At 35.7% G+C, this 18,053-nt stretch overlaps 1 protein-coding gene across 3 annotated transcripts in view; it reads left to right on the top strand.

The window, feature by feature from the left end:
* C2H10orf67 (chromosome 2 C10orf67 homolog) overlaps nt 1-18,053 on the top strand; it is a 45,333-nt gene that overhangs the window by 26,896 nt on the left and 384 nt on the right. For 2 of the 3 annotated variants that reach the window (XM_062567702.1, XM_062567704.1), the window contains 6 exons: nt 5,522-5,665; nt 6,585-6,688; nt 6,774-6,839; nt 13,433-13,520; nt 14,850-14,930; nt 16,644-16,795. In XM_062567702.1, coding sequence (XP_062423686.1) covers nt 5,522-5,665; nt 6,585-6,688; nt 6,774-6,839; nt 13,433-13,520; nt 14,850-14,930; nt 16,644-16,769 — 609 coding nt within the window. In that variant the 3' untranslated portion in view covers nt 16,770-16,795. Of the gene's footprint in view, nt 1-5,521; nt 5,666-6,584; nt 6,689-6,773; nt 6,840-13,432; nt 13,521-14,849; nt 14,931-16,643; nt 16,796-18,053 lie in introns of those variants that run through there. The other variant, XM_062567703.1, reaches the window with a different exon arrangement.

Below are 18,053 nucleotides of genomic sequence, written 5' to 3' on the forward strand. Positions count from 1 at the left end.
AAAGAAGAAGAAGAAGAGGAGGAGGAAGATATTTAATACTGAGAGCTGTCTTACTACATTTTTCTTAGTCTTGCACAGATGCACATTCTACATTCTACCCACTAATTATATGTACATGCTGAAAACTTTGGTTGTGATGTTAAGGAGGAGTGAGGGGAGAGAGATATAGGCAATATTTATGACATTTCCCTACTAGAAAACCGTGGACTTAATAGCACAAATTGTTTCTGCACCTCTAGATCCTTACTGAGGGTTTGTTAGTTTTGACAACAAACCTTTTCCAGTGTATGGTGACCAAGTAAATTCTGGTCTGTTTGAAAAAAAAGAGTTGAGCTTTAGCCCATAAGTAATGTGGCCAGCTGCAGAGAGAGAAAGATGGAAAGAAAGAAATGACACTAAAAAGTTAAAAAGAATTTCCAGCTTATATCATAAAATAGCATGATATTTGTGTATGAACTATTCTTTAGCTCTCATTATTTATTCTATTCTAATTAAAATGTTTTAAAAAGGAATTTCACATTTTCTGATATTTTATCATGTACAATTCTGGTGTTTGCAAAGGTTTTTTCTTGTTTCTTTTAGTATTTTGAGAATTTTCCTGCTACTTTTGTTTGAAAAATCAACTATCCATAGACCAAGTCTGGGCCTGTCTGAATATACCTGAGGAATTGAAGGAGTCTTGATTATAGTTTCACCTTTGAATAACTTAGCATGCTTCATCTCCTGTTAGAAATGTTTTGGGGAGTTTGAAATATTTCCTGCATTGTTCTGTGTTCTTTAACCCTTTATCCTCACGTTCTATCTTTCATTATCCTTGATCATATACTATTTCTTGACTGATCTACTGCTGCTATTTCACAGTCTTATTTTTCCTGCTAGTTGAATTTCCAGGAGCACTGCATCCTTAATAATCATAATTCTATTATGCTTCTACTAGTATCCACACTGCTGTTCTTTCTAGTGCCTGTAGACCTTCATAATTCTACTTTAAAACACAACAAAGGATTTTAACTTGATGAATTAAAAATTAATGTTAGACCTGTATTATTTTGTATTTATATACATCAGTACTATACTGATCCTGCAGGAGAATACGTGAACTCTCCTTCTCCACATACCCTTCTCAGAGAAGCAAGTACATTTATTTGCTTCACTCTCCTAAGCAAGAGGATAAATCCCCGGCCTTGACCACTCTTTCCTGACAATCACAAGGGCTGCTGCCTAATATCCAGGCCTAAGATTAACACCAACTAGTCAATTGACTAAGTTGAACTCATAGTTCTGGAGTCCAGGGAGGATAATGCCTTTCAGAAACCATCTAGGCTTCAACATGGCCTGAAGTGCTTTCAAGATATGCTGTTAATGAATAAAACACTAAATAATATTGACAAACTTCTGCTGTTTAGTTTTTCAAATTTTTAATGTGGTTTTGAAGCAGCACAAAACGGTACATTCAATACACTTTAAAAAATGGCCTTCAATTACTGTTAAATACACATGCAGTGTTAGCTCATATTTTGCTCAGTGTTTGTATTGGAGCAGATTTGATTGTGTAATTTCACTTTGTAGATAGAACAGAGGACACCTGCATTCACCTTAGAAATTTTATGTGTCTAGATAGGGAATATATTTACACAGGAAAATCCATTTTGTTACAGATGAAGATACTGAAAACAATAAGATATCTGTTTATATTGTATTACAATGATAGCAGATGACTGCATACTGGAGATGTATACAAGCAGAATTGGTGAGACTAGAGATGGTCATTGAGGAGGTTTTTCTTATTGCATATTTTTATTATTTCATTAACTTCGAGTAGATAATTTATACCAAGATAATGTTAGGATAGTAAGGGTATAATAATAGAACAGAAAAAGTACCAGAGGTAATGGGATTTCCACAGTTCCCCTGAAAGATGTTTCACTGCCTTGTTTCTCTTATTCTCATTTATTGTTTCACTGTTTCCTTTTCTAACTTCCCTAATTCATCACTTAATTCCTAACATTTAGTATTGTCTCAATAGTTTTCTTCCTTAGCATTTATATTCTTCAAGTTTTATTCTGTGTTATCATAGAGCCTTATAACCATATTATAGTTAAAAGGGAATTTGATTTACTGGGATTGAAACATGTCCTATTAATAGTGTTGAAGTTCATTCAAGTTTCCTGTATATTTTTGAACCTAAGTAGATCAAAAAAAAATTTTTTTAATATAATCTTACTAGATTTTTACAAAACCTTTTTGATATCTCTTGTACTGCAAATAGTGGAAGCTATAAATATATCTAAAAAAGGGGACAGTAACCTTTGGCTGGTACATAAACTTGCAGTTCTATATATTTCAAGACTTACGAAAGAGTAAAGAATACTCCTGAAATTCCACAAAATGGAAGGTTCCTACGTAGATCACTGTCTGATATTTATGACATTCTATGATAACAGGTAGAAAGCACAACTCTACCAAGCCCTATGACCCAGCCTATATGCCTGTTGTATCTTCATCTGAACACGGCTGTGCAGTCAACCCAGTGGTTAGTTTTAGAACCTTTTAGGCAATTAGATGTCTTTTCTAAACTGTAAAAAATAATCATTTTAAGATGTAGTCACTAATATTTTTTAGTGATATAGTTATAAACAGAATTTTGTACTGAGATAAGGTGTATTGTTTTATTTAAAACTTTTACCTTTTGTTGTGAAAATTAGATTTGGGATGGGGGGGTTACCAAAAAAAGTAGTTGCAGAGTATTATTTCCTAGCTGTCTTTTTTCCCACTCTGCAAGTTACAGTTTGAGTGCCTGAAAGTTGAATCTATTTGACTAGGAGATGGAAAGTTTAATGTGTTATTATTACATGGAAAACTTTGGTTGTTAGACTCTGCTCGTACTCAAATGTATGAAACCTCTTTCCTGAAATACAATTTTTATAAGCACCACAGTGATATGCAGTACCCTAATTTATGCTGCAAAAGAGCTGGACTTCCATACCAAAGTTAAGTTTTGTAATCCCATGCAATAGAATTAATATTTTGATTTTTCAGGAGGTAATAGGCTTTATTAGGAAGACTTAGGGGGAGATTCAGTTCTTATGTATTGCCTGAAGAACTGAAGTGTTGTAACTATGCTGAAGCACAAGCTAATTTTTGCAAAGTGTTCTATGCAGTTGCAAATAGCATGTCCTCATAATTCTTCTTACATAAAATCTTGTGTAAGTAGACAAATACATAGTTATGTGCTGTGAATACTTCACTCCTGACACAGAGAAAGGATTTCCTGTAGAACAGATGGCCCTTGTAGTGTTATCCAAACTGTTCATCTAAACCAGCATTGTCTGGAACCTAATGCCCTCAGGCAAGGATCCGACCCAGTTGTGGAGAGGCGCCATGCAGTCATGACAGATGGTCATGTGTGGAGGCAGTCTGAAAACTATGCACATGTACCAAGGGTAGTTGTCGAGAACACGCACTGGAGAATATTCAATAGGTTTATGGTTATGGATTGTCCTACTCTAAACAACATTAATCCAAAAGAATTGAAGGCTCATGAGAACTTAAATAATATAGAATGAAGAAATCAATAGCTTCTCAGCCCTTCACCTGTGTTTCATTGAATAGATCAATAGGGGATAGAAATTTGTTTCATTAGCTTCAGTCAGCTTAAAGAGGATATCAAATTTGGTGAGTCATCTGCAATGAGTTGAATGACTGATAGTAAATACTTAGAATGATGCATTTATGACTTTTGAAAAGTAAAATGAAAATGCAGTAATATTCCAAATAGTTGTTACATTGAGGCTTAGAATTTCCTAGAATAATTATCAATTTTATATATAAATCTGAATGAAATCTTAGTTGGACATACTTAAGGTTTTAAAACTGAAGGATGCAAAATATAGTTTAAATAGCAAAGTGGACTTTCCAATCAAAAACTTTATCAAGACTCCTCCTCTATTCAGAATAAGCTTTAATCATCTGGAGATATTCTTTAAAGGGGCATGAGTCTTACGTCAAAATTTGAATTTTTATCCAGTTTATGATTGTTTTCCACATTTGCAAAGAGGTTTGTTCTGCTTTTCAGCCTGGAAGAGCATGATTTTGAGAGGTACACCTGATGATACAGATTTCAGTGGTGTAAATAAGATCAGGGTAGAAAGAATACAAAAACACAGTCAGGATTAAAATAATCTCTTCAGAAACATGGGAATAGATTGTAAAGAGCCAAAGGAATGAGCCAGAAAAAATACAATAGAGGGAGGGAAAGAATTAATGCATTTAAAAATGAACTGGTTGAAGCCTTAATGACTGATGTGTATCTGCAATTAGCATTACATTTAGAATTTTCTTAACCTTTTAAAATCATCTTTCCAAACAATATATTAAAAGAGGCACAAGTACAACTCTCATTCATTTCTTTCCCGTTGGCATACTGACCTGGAATGCTAAAGTACCCACTGCTCCCTCAGGAGACTCTCCAAGAGCTAGGGATCTTCAGATTGTAACAAGTTTTCAGACATAGTCTTTTCTACCCTGCCATATCGCAGCAGTCAGTAAGGGTATCAGGAAGGGTTTTGCCATGGAAGCCCTATTATGCTTATATTCCAAATGTCTGCAATCCATAAATGAATTATCTGGGGATCAGATTTGTGACTGTAGAGCTACTTTTCACCATTGTCAGATGGCTTGAGATCTAGTCCATTGTGTATATAGTTACGACAGGCCCGATTTTGCTTTTACAAACCCTCAGTTACCCAGCTATATTGCTATTGAAATATAGGATATTAAACTAGTGTAAAATGCATGTGGAAGGAGATTATGACCCTGTGATTGTTTTTCCAGTCATTTAATAATAATTAATGTTTACAGTGAATTTTTTTTGCCATTTTCATAGTAGGGGAAAAAATGACTTTTCTTTATTTGAAAAGCCTGATACGGCAATGTATCTGCAATGCTATCTGTATTTTAACTCCGGTGTTTACACCTCTGAATTAGCCACATAGCTACCGGCGTGTGCATTTGAGAGAAAGTGGAATGTATCAGCAGCTGACAAAACAAAGTGATGACTCAGTCTGGATAGGGTTAGAGTTTAATAAAAAATACTGCTGAATGCCTGAAAGTTCTGTTCAGAGGGTTGGTAATGTATTTGACTTACTTGATTCATGTCCAGCATGTCTCTCTGGAGTGCGATGGAAATAGACGGATAGAGATGAAAATGTCTCTTGGAGGAGGGAATATCTATACCTGCGAGGTGCAAAAAAGAAGCAGGAGATGACTGGGTAGAGGGCTGTAAAAGGATCTCATCTTTGTTTTTTCAGATTTGCTCTGTGCTGTGTAGAATATATATTACTGTTGGAAAAGTAGTGTATATGACATACTGCTAAGAGGGAATGGAAGATTTGAGGTGGCCTAGTTTGTTTCAGATTTATGATATGGTGTGTCCACTCAATGGTGCTCTCGTTGCCTGAGTAATGAAAATATTAGAGGAGACTGAAACAGGTTTGCATGTTCAATAGACTATATTTGTCAGACTTCAGGACTGCAAGTAGAAGAAAATGAAGTTAAAAAAAACAAACTGCCAGTGCAAAGTGAAACTGAAAATATAATGCCCCAGGAAAAAAAAGAATTTCGAAAGGACCATCTTACAAAACAAAAGAAAGAACGGACAGACAAGGTAATGTTTTAATTGCTACAAGCCGATGTATTTAAGTATATATGTTATATCCAATACATGTCTTTGTATCTGCCAGAACTATTGCTTCTTTAGTCTTTTAGTTGCTATAGTAATGATACTAGTAGACGTTTCTGTAGTGGCTTCATCCCAGAAATTTACAGAATTTCTTCTAACATTCCTCTGAGAGAAGTACTACTACCTCAACTTCCCAGACAGAAGAGTGAAGATCCAAGGTAACACAAACTGTGTCTAAGCTGCATGACAATATTACTGCATGGGCTCCCTCATGAGTACCTCCATCCAATCACATCAGGCTGGAAATGTGCCACATCTCCCTTCCAGCCCTTGTGCCTGAGTTTTCCCAGCTCTTGTGCTAGATGTGGAACTGGTTTGTATCAGATCTACACAAAACCAAAGATGAGTAAGCACTCGGGTCCCAATGATAGATACGATCATGAAAATCGGGGTTAGAGCTGAGAATCAGGAGTCCGATTCTTTATTCTAATCACTTTACCATATGCTCTCTAGAAATGGTAGTGTTTGCCATGGGGAACTTACAACAATAGATGTAGGCCTTCAGTCCTCTTCTGTTCAAGGCAATGATAATTTTAACATTGATAACAGTAAGATGGTATTCAGACAAATATATGTAGAAAATTTATTGTATTATTTTATTGTCATCAAAAAGTTGTCTAACTAATAATCCTTATATACGAAGGAAAAATTAATCTGACTTTGAAGTACTGGCTAAGGTTAAAAAGCCTTTCAACTTTTTAACAGAGTTCTGAAAGGATCTACCAGCCCAAAATAGGAAAGCTTGTCCCAAGAGTCAGAGAAGAGCATTGCATATAAGCAAAACTTTGTATTTGTTTTTTGCATTGTTGGCAAAGAAAATAAACAATGTTTTATTTAAATTCAGATAAAATATGTAGCGCCTGATCAGGAATCTGTTAAAAGAACACTGGCTACTGAAAATGATAAACCGAAGCAATACAGAGGTCAAGAATGGGAAACCATGGAAAGGTAGTGGTGAAAATTTTGAAGATGCGCTTTGAAGACATTTAAGCCTTTACATAGTTTTAACTTATTTTCTTACACTTTTTTTCAGCCTTAGAAAAACAACTGAACGAAGTAATATAATATGGAAAAAGAAGTTCCAGATTCTACAGAAGAGGTTTAGTATTATAACAGTATTGATTATGTTTATAAAATACCTTAAGTCTATAGTTTTTGCAAATTATATTCATGAAAATTAAGATTAAAAATATATTAAGTCATGTACATTATTCTGTTACTTAGTCATTAGAATTTGGTGATGTAATATATAAATTAATAAAATTGAAATTGAATGATATTAGGTTGAATGGTATACTATTAACCTTCTTGTAATAATAATGAACACTTCAACAGGTAATTTTGTATGATTATGGCAATAGTACTGAGTATTCTTAAAAACAAATCTTGTGTGCTCACTATTAAATTACATTTTTCTTTAAAGACCCTTTATGGCAGTCTTGAATGAGATTTTAAGCTGTTAATACTCTTTTTTTCCCTCTATTTCTCTTTGTTTCCATTTTTAACATTCTTCTTTCTCAGATATCTTTTTCATGTACCTTGTTTCATACTTCACTATGTTCTGTCACTATCTCTTTCTCTATCCCAAAATCACCGTTTTCTTCTGTTTTGCATTCCAGTCCAGTCCTCCTATATACATGTCTTCTACTCAGATGTTTTTTCCCTCTGCTCTATCCATCCCCTCTAAAATCTTTAACTTCCTGATCTGTATTCTGAAATATTTTGGCTAAAAAAAAACAAACTCACAAACTCCTCCAATCATCAAAAATGTAATGAACTTCGAGCAAATTAACATTAAGGTAATCCATGGAGCTTTGCTCAGATTCCTGGAGACTTGCTGAGAATTTTAGTGCTTCTGGGTAACACAGATCAAGTGCAACTATTTGTGTCATACCTTTCAGTCTTGCCATGGAGTTGTGACTGAGGCTGGAAGCCTTGGAATATTTATGAATTTCTTTGGTCTAAAAGCTGGTCCCACTATAAAGACTGCCCATTGAAAAAGTCTTGTGGTGTTTCCAATAAAGAAACACTTGAACAGCTGTTGTATAGGTATGTATAGGTGTATAGGACTACATTTATACCGACAAATAAATGTTAATGGTGTAGATACCCACATTTGTTCTAGCATCTTGGTTGCTGATCAACCTCAGTACATCTATATTGCTTGACTCATATTCTCCTTTGGAGTAAAGCAACCAATTCCCTCAAGACAAAACCCCAGAGCAGCTCTGGTGCTGGTTTGTTCCCTATAAGCATATGAGATAGCACTAGCTTTGGCTCACTCTTCACAACACAGTCACCTGCTGCTATCTCAACACACCTTGAATTTTCAAACATACCAACATACTGTCAGGCCATTTCTCAGAGAATACAACACACATGTTTGGCATCATGCTTTAGAAACACCAGTTTCATAGGCCGTTACATAGCTCAGTGCTTTTTTAGGAGAAAACTACAGCTTAAAAATATCTGAAATTCACAAGTGTGCCCTATGGGACCCATCCTGGTCCAGTACTTTGCAATGTGAGTGTAACAGTCTGCTCTGGAGGGCAGTAGTAGTGATCAGTGTGGACAAAAAGTTGTGTTGCATCTCTTATGGCTATGATTTTCTCTCTAAAGCATAATATTTTGGTAGTGCACATCTAATGTAGGACATGCAGACTCTTTACTGTCTAAAGAAACAGGAGGGATTTCCTAAGACTGAAATCCACAGCACTAGAGTGGAAAAAATCCAGTAACCTCAGGCTAACCAGGGTTTCAGAAATTCCAGAGTCTCTGCTGTTAACCTAGGAACTGGAGTCTGAAAGTTTTGGGACAAGCTTGTGGAAGCTGTAGGATTTATAGCCTGGAGCTATAAATCCTGCATGTAGATACTGCCTAGAATGGCAAAATATGAGAGCCCTAGCAGCTGCTGAATAACTGCAAGATGTGATTGGTAAGATTTTTGCTAATATTGTAGGGAAGAATCAGGCAAACTTTAATTATTCAGAATTTATGGAGTCTTAAAGGAATGTAATTAGAATGCAATTAAAATTGTAAGCATCTTGTTTCTTTCGTTCCAAAATATTTTTGCAGGATTTCAAGTTTATTTCAAATGCAGCTTGACTGATATTAACTTTTAAAGAACAAAATTTCCCACCAACTGGACATTCTACTGTATTTCAGTCAGTTCTTTTCCAATAATTTTGTTATCTCAAAAACATCACTCAGAAGGGTGAAAATGCAGTAATTCCTGTCCTAGAGATAGTTAGCCATAGTGAAGATATTTCCATTACACAGTAAGCTCTCTATATTGTACTTCATACTTGTGCAGTTTTACACACTGTCCCTAAGGTTAGTGGAGAGTTCCTTGTTAAATTCCGTATTCATTGGAACAGTCCTCTAGTTATCCTGTCACCTGAAAATGGTAAAAATATATTATGATAACAATATAATGAAAGTGTTATCAGTGCTCTTAATAATGATGAAAGTCCTCTGTGATAATTCAAGTCTCTGTAGAAAAATAAACTTCTACCATTGTTATCTACTCAGGTCTATCCTAATGAGTATTCAGTGAGCTACCAGAATACTGTTAGGTGCTGGAGGATTTTTTTCACAGAATCACAGAATCACAGAACGGTTGAGATTGGAAGGGACCTCTGGAGATCATCTAATCCAACCCCCACTGCTCAAGCAGGGTCACCTACAGCGTGTTAGACAGGGTTGCATCGGGGCAGACTTTGAATATCTCCGGAGAAGAAGACTCCATAGCCTCTCTGGGCAACCTGTTCCAGTGCTCCGTCACTCTCACAGGGAAGAAATTCCCCCTCACATTCAGGTGGAACTTCGTGTGCTTCAATTTCTGCCCATTGCCTCTTGTCCTGTCATATGGGACAACTGAAAAGAGTTTGTCCCCGTCCCCTTGACACCCTCCCTTCAGGTACTTACACACATTGATAAGATCCCCCCTCAGTCTTCTCCAGGCTAAAGAGGCCCAGCTCTCGCAGCCGTTCCTGATAGGGAATGTTCCACTTCCCTAATCATCTTCGTAGCCCTGCGCTGGACTCTCTCCAGCAGTATCACGTCTCTCTTGTACCGGGGAGCCCAGAAATGGACATTGTACTCAAAATGAGGCCTAACCAAGGCTGGGTAGAGGGGGAGGATCACCTCCCTCGACCTGCTGGCAACACTCGTCCTAGTGCACCCCAGGATACCATAGGGCTTATTGGCTTCAAGGGCACATTGCTGGCTCATTGTTATCTTGTTGTCCACCAGCACTTCCAGGTCCTTCTCTGTAGAGCTGCTTTCCAGCAGATCAGCACCCCACCTGTACTGGTGCATAGGTTAATTACTCCCTAGGTGCAGGACTCTGCACTTGTCCTTGTTGAGCTTCATGAGGTTCCTCTCTGCCCAACTCTCCAGGCTATCTAGATCTCTCTGAATGGCAGCACAGCCTTCTGATGTATTAGCCATTTTTCCCAGTTTGGTCTCATCAGCAAACTTGCCGAAGTGACACGCTGTCCCTTAATTGATGAATAAGTTGAACAAGACTGGGCGCAGTACTGACCGCTGGGAGACTGCTAGCTTCAGGTTTCCAACTAGACTACACCACTGATCACAACCCTCTGAGCTCTGCCTTTCAGCCAATTCTCAATCCACCTCAATATCCATCTAGCCTGCACTTCCTGAGCGACCTATGAGGGTGTTATGGGTGACAGCGTCCCAAGCCTCACTGAAGTCAAGGTAGACAACATCCGCTGCTCTTTCCTCATCTACCCAGCCAGTGATTCCATCGCAAAGGCTATCAGATTGTTTAAGCCTGATTTCCTCTCGATGAATCCATGCTGACTACACCTGATCACCTTATTTTCTTCCACATACTGAGATGACATCCAGGATGAGCTTTTCCATCATCTCTCCAGGAATAGAGGTGAGGCTGACTGGCCTGTAATTTCCTGGGTCCTCTCTCTTGCCCTTTTTGAAGGCTGGAGAGAAATTAGCTTTCTTCCAATCCTCATGCACCTCTCCCATTCTCCATGACCTTTCAAAGATGATGGAGAGCAGCCTAGCAATAACATCTGTTGGCTCCCTCAGTACTCATAGGTACATCCTATTAGGGCCCATGGATCTGTGGGTGTCAGGTTTGCCTAAAAGATTTCTGACCTGATCCTCCTTGACCAAGGGAAAGTCTTCCTTTCTCCAGACTTTGTCTCTTGAGAAATAATAGTGAGGTAAATAGAATATAAGAACATTCTTATTTTTGCTTCATTTTTTCTGATAGTTTATTAAAGACTATGCAAAGTATTTTTCGTGACAGTGTGACTGCTTGGACAGCAAGCATATTTATCTTGAATTTAGCCTGTATACTCTTGTTATAAATGATGGTTTTGTTATGCTCATATTTTAAATTTTTGACTATAAAATATATGAGCTCTCTTGTGGCCAGAATAACTTCTCTGTATTATAAATCACAGAATCAGGTTTAGCTCAGTTGTTTAGAGCATGGTGCTGCTAATGCCAAGGTTGCGGGTTCAATCCCTGTACAGGCTATGCTGAGGGTTGGACTAGATGAGCTCCAGAGGTTCCTTCCAACCTTACCATTCAATGATAAATATCATCAAAGATCATGTTGCATGGAGTATGAAATACCTGAAAAATACTTATAAAATACTGAATTTAAGTATATTTAGTTAGTATTTCTAATGCCATTTAAATCCATTCTTACCAGTATTCCTCTACTTTTTAAATAAATTTTCTTTTCTTCTTTTTAATTTACTATTTGTAGCTAAAATTCTCATTAAGTTCTTGTTTTGTAACCAGACACAAGCAGAACACAGAACCCCAGACTTTCTAACAACTTTGTCCTTTCTGATAGAATTGCCACAAAAGATGCTTTTACAACAAAAGTTGATGTAATTTTTTTTAATGATACAGGCATTTTTACATAAACCTTATAAATATCACTAATATGTGTCATATAGCTCAAACATGACTGTCAGAAAGAGCTGTCTTTCAGTCATTACCGAACTGGAGCTAAACTCTGTGTAGTGATTTGGGTGCAAAAGAGATTATATATCATGGCCAGCCACCACTGTTTCTTGAGAAATACAAGAGAAAACGATCCAAATCATCCAAAATAAATATTCATATTTAGGAAAAATTCTTATAACTTGATATAATTACTGTCATCGTTTTTGAGGTTTACTCTTCCTTTAATTAATGTCTGTTTCTGTAACATAATACCTTTCTTTGTAAAGAAAGGGGAAAAATTTTACAGCTGTTCAAATTACCTCATGAGCCAGACCTTGAAAAATTAGGTAGCAATTTTAACTGATTAGATAAAGTATCAGAACTCTGTGGTTAAAGTTATAATAAATGTACAGATAGGAAAGGGGCTGTATGTTAAATTGGGAGTGTGTGGGTCTGCTACTTGACTCCTACACTTAATGTAATATATTTAATGTAATATATTAATGATATTCTAATGTATGTTTTCCCATGGACTGCAGAATACTTACTGGTTATTTCTTCTAGTTCTGCCAATCATTAGCGTTTGATTTATTGTTTTCATTGAGACCTTAAAAAGATGCACAAAAGTGCATTTGTTTTAAGTGAATATTTTAAAAGTTCTGCTGGAGAATAATGATTTTAACTCTTTAAACTCCTTCTGTATCATGACATTTGTGATACTTGTGTAAAATATTTACTTATGACACAACTATACATATGCCAAAGAAATGTAAACTATCAGATCTGAAAAACATCTTACTTTCTTGCTTTTACTTTGGTCTTTTATTTTTGTTTTCTGATATTTTCATTTCTGTTTAGTGTAATCTTTTCAGTAGCATGAAATGAGATTAAAACTGAAGCTTATTTGTCAAATGTTGCTCTGTTAAGCCATGTAATTTTTCTCCTAAAAAAATGTTATTTGTACAATCCTAGTTAAAAGATATACCACATCCCAAATTGTACCTGGTGTTCATTATTAAGATGAATTTTATCATTGCATCCTTAATATAAAATATCAAAGTACTCTTTAGAAAGAGTCATTGTAGAGTGAACAGAGTTGAAGACTTCTAATGCTGGATACCTAGAGAAATTATATACACAAGAAATACTCAGCAGTTTGTAGAAAGTATGTCAGAGAAGAGTCAAAGATTAGCAAATTAAGTGAGCAGAGAAAAAAGTTAAACTTTACATGCATTACCAGTGAAATTGAGTAGTTTTCTCCTTTTCCAAATTTGAATGAATACAATTCTTAATTGGATATGGATGTTAATGGATAATAGTTCATAGATTGTTTAATTTCTTTAAATGAGAGGAGTTACGCTGCAGTATTTTTGACCAGTCAAAATTTGGAAAATAGAGAGTGAACTTAAGACTCTACAAGACACTTACAGCTTTCCAACTTAAATATTATCTTAAATAGAAGCATCTCATGTTGTAACTGCCCTAAATTTGAATTCAATTGATTAATGATCGTACAAGGTATGTTGAGGCTCCCCAGAACTAGTATGCTTCATCTTTATTTAGAATCTATTATACCTATATCTCTAGAATGAGTAACAATCAAATGGCTGCTTCATTGGATTGTTATTTTGGTGATATTGTGGAAATTCAATTTGAATATGACTTTAATTTATGTTTTGTCCTTCCTAAGAGTGACTACAGGCTAATGTAGATTGATGTAATGCAAAAATTCTTTCTTTTCAGTCTGCATGCCATTAAGGATGAAATGTTTCTTAGACAAACCCTGCAACGTCGGTTACTTGTATTTAAAAGTACATCCCTCAGTGAGACAGTAAGTAAAGGCAAGGCAGCTGGTTTATTGTATTCAATGCATTGTTTTTATTGAAAATCATTCTGAGCTTTCTAATACAATAAAACATAGAAGCCAGATCATACCATAAAGTCAAACAAATTTGATAGGCAAAAATATGAAATGGCAAATATGGCAGAGGTAGACTGTCAAAGCTGGATATGGTCAGCTGCATGCAGTGCAGTCTTGTGTACATAATTCGTGTGTGCAGGTAACACCTGCACATTTGTGCCTTTGCCGGAATGCAACATTAGGTAAATATAATATCCATTTGCAATATATGAATGAGCTGTACTGGTAATTTTCTTCAGTAAGCTTGTGAATTCAGACAAGACTGCAGCTTGCCCCTCGCATCCGCCTGACAGAAGGTGGAGGGGTCGGGAACTGTTAGGCTTGGCGTCGTGCTTGCTCTGTGGGTGCTCGCACGGTAAGGCACAACCCTGCAGGGAGAGCAGCCCCTTGGCAAGCCCCGATCCTTCCCTTACGTGAGGGGAGTGGGATATTGGTCCTCCTCTCCTCCAGGAAGGTTAAAGAGGGGAAAATACAATCCCATTTTGATACTGGATTAGCACAGATTGCTTTCTTCCTGGATCAGTGGAGGAAGCTGAATAGTAATTCAGAGCCCTTTTGGTTTTAATTTAAACTTTTCTTTAAATTTCAGAACGATTTCAGTTCAATCCTTTTTTTGTTTGGATTGACCTGGATTAGCACAAGTTATACTGGTTCCTGCTTAGGTCAGGTTGTGTTTTTACAAGTTAGACATACAATATCCTGCGCTTAAAGGAATTTAAGAGAATAATTTTGGCAAAACAGAAATGGAAAGTGTGAATTTTTAAAACTCATTTGTTGCCTGGCAGTCAGTCTTAAACAGTAAAACTACTTTTATTTGTGTCATACAGAATTGTATGTATTTGTCCCCTTTTGTGCTGTTCTGACAACATAGTGAGAATTCAGTGAAAATGAACAAGGCGCACGTTATTGTCAAGTCAAACTTAAAACAGGATTTTGAGTTTATTATCACTGACATAGTGAAAGGACAAACACAATTTGCATTAACATAGTACTTTTAATTGATTTTTTTCTTGAATATGATCATATATCAAATATGGAAGTGAATATGTTCTACTCTCATGTAAAAGATGTTCAATTCACATATGGTGAAGTTAAAACATACTCACCTAATTTAAGGATGGTTATGCAATAGTACCATTTCCACATTCAGTTAAAATCTTTTATTAATATTGCTTACTTACTTATCAAGCTATACTTTCTTGAAACGTGTTTAACATGTAATTGATGTGTTACTTACAGATGTCTTTTCCTGTTTGTGTTGAAAATGATACACAAGATGTGAAAGGATTCAGAGGTGGCTTATATTTACCGTTAACTTTGGTAGGTAACTAATTTTTTGCTAAATAGAAATGCTTAAATACATTCTATACTTAATAAAGCAATAGCACTTGTGACAATTTTGTGATGCATAGGATAGGACTTTTATATATGGTATTTTGTATGACTTTTTTTTTCAAAATATTTAAAATATTTCTGAATTTTCTGAATTTTTATGTTCAAATCATGTTATAGCAATTGTATTTGTCATCAAATGCATATAATAACAAATATTTGTGTAAAGCATGCCAGATTGATTTTTAAAGTCAGCTGTAATTAAAAAAAATCAACCTTTGTGGTTGCAATTATAGCTACCTGCATATGAACTGAAGTAGCATTGTCTTAGTGGGTAACAAGACCACTGTAAGCCTGCTTTATCTACTACTGAAATAAGTGGGAAGACCAAAAATATTTATGTGAAACCTGAATGAGATTCTAAAGGAATGAGTAAAACTGGTTACCTAACCAGTAACAGTGTAAGTTATCTTGCTGTCCTTTAAGGCTAATACCTAAATCTTAATGGGTCAATTGCTTGATTACTTCAAGGAATGGAGAATTATATATCTAATTTGTGATCACAATTATAATATTTATGAGAAATATATGTTACTCAGTTGGGATTATTGATTAAGTTTTGGTATTTAACATATAAGATCGTAAATATCCTTCATGATACAAATATTTATGACAGAAAATGGCAGAGGTTCGAAGACCAAGACTGCACAAAATATTCAGAAAAAAGTTACTATACTTAAGTAAAGAATAGTAAAGAATAAAATATTTTTCAGGTTGCTATAGATAATACAGAAAAGCTACCAAGTTTACAAAAGTAATGTGAGCTTTCATTTGAACAAACAATTCAAATACAAAACAGTTCTTAGAGACAAGCACCCCGAATGGTCTCAATTCAACTCTCTCAACAAGTCTGTAACAGTAATTGCAAAGGATAAACTGACTTTCAGATATTTCTTTCAGAAAAGGACATGAAAGTATCTTAGCCTTATTCTTTAAAAGTATGGAATGATATAAAAGCAGTATTAGACTTCTCATAAAACTACAAAACACTTTAAAATATGAATTATGGTAGTCTGCATAGTATAGTAGTGTGTCAATATTTTTAACAACAGTCAAATTCAATGTATCTGTAATTCTATGACCTCCATTAGAGAATACATTATTGAACTGACTAAAGCTAGTTTCTTAAGCAAGATCATAAAAATGTGCCCTGTTCATATCATAACAAATTGCCAGTAAGATTTATTTACAGAAGTAAATATATACTTGCATATATGTATATGTATACATATAAATATTCAATTCTTCCTATTTTATCATGCTAAAAAAACTTGTATGGAACTATTCTAGTTCTCAAAGTCCACCAGAAATATTTGTATCTATTTTAATAGAAGTTAAGTGACACCCTAAAATGGTCTCTCAAAAACTAAGGCCATTGTAGCTTTGTTTTGTATGCTGGTTACTGAAATAACTTTCCACGTTTCTGCAAGAGCTCACTGCTATGCTAAGCATTTGAATTGGTTGCACGTTGTCTAATTTCCGTATTTCATAGGGTTTTAGTGTTTCTTTGTTTTAAGAACAGTTTGCATTGTATTTCTTTTTGCTAGTTTTCAAACAAACTTAATTGTAACTTGGCTTTCTAATTATTTAGTTAATCAATAGCTTATGAGCAGCCTTAATAAGAAAATATTTCTCCTATAGCCTCCAATACAATCCCAGTCTACTGAACAGCAGAAAGAAGGTGAAGATAATTTTCTTAGACTTGCAAATGCAATGAAAAAGGACCGTCTGTTTGAAGACGGTGAGTGTGAAATTTGTGGTGCATAGTAACACACTCTGTAATTTAAGTAGTGATGATTGTTCTCAGACACTTGATCCTTTAGGCAGTCTTATGCCTGGAAATGTAACTGCTCTGTGTTTGCTAAATAATAGCAAAAAGGGCAGTCATGAAGGAAGAGGTATAATATATTTTGCGGTACTTTGCCTCTTCTGAGTAACTATCTTCTTTTTCCCTAAAAAAGTCATGGACTTGAAGAGAATAGATATGGTTACATGTAAAAGGACTTAGCTCTATTATATTTGGTGGCATTCTTGCTGGAGGAGAGTTTTTATAAGACCCAGAATTCAGTTGGAGGAGTTTCTTTTGGGGGGAAAAAAATGAGTTTTCTATTTCCAAATCTTAATTTAGAGTCTCAGAGAGACACAATTCTATTATTCAAGACACAGAATCAGAATTCTCGGAAGGAACTTCTCAGAGAATGCTTTATTATGACCAGACAGGTAGGGATGTTTGGGAAGTTTGTGTGTGTGTGTCTGTGACTCTTCTAGCTCAACGTGAGGTGGTGTGCGTCCTTAGTATGGAGATAAAAGTCTGAATGTTTCAGTGACTGGTGATTTCAAGCAAAAAAAAAAAGAATAACACTAGTTTCCTTTGTTCTATAAAGACTGTCTAACAAATACATAACCCTTCCAGGTACCTACCAAGCAGGACCTTGTCCATCTAGGCACTGTTAGTAGTGTTTATTTATTTACTGATAACAGATAATGTTTCTGGGAATTTCTGTCAAATATTGTATCATCCAAAACAAACAGTGCCCCTACTGTGGGAGTCTCCTCATGAACCAAGTACAAAACGCATTAGATAGAACTACGTAATGTACATGAAGTTGTACTTATTATATTCAACAGCTAATAAGCAGTTATGTAGTTAAATAAGCTTCAATTAAAGAGACTTTAAAACAGGGATACAAACAACTCACATTGCCTGAGAGGACCAAGATTAAAAACAAAGCTGTGCAATGTTGTTTTTGTATACCATCTGATTATTATTAAAAGAGGAAGCCCCTCAGTAATTCAGCTCGACATTTCAGCACAAGCAAAGCAGTATCTTCTAGTAGCCTTGCCTGCCTGAAGTCCTCGTCTCACTGGGCTGCACAAATGGATCTCAGCAAATGCAGCCAGTCTGAAGGTTTCTTTTGAAGCAAGTGCTGGCTGCTGTCTTTCATGGTGGGAAAATGACTCAGATAGAGGAGCCACCTCTTCTAGTGGAGGACAATTTTATGTGCTTGTTAGAGGTCTGCAGGCTGTTTTTTCTTTCCCTCCTTTTTTTCA

The sequence above is a fragment of the Rhea pennata genome, chromosome 2 (genome assembly GCF_028389875.1).
Source record: "Rhea pennata isolate bPtePen1 chromosome 2, bPtePen1.pri, whole genome shotgun sequence".
Taxonomy (NCBI): Eukaryota; Metazoa; Chordata; class Aves; order Rheiformes; family Rheidae; genus Rhea; species Rhea pennata.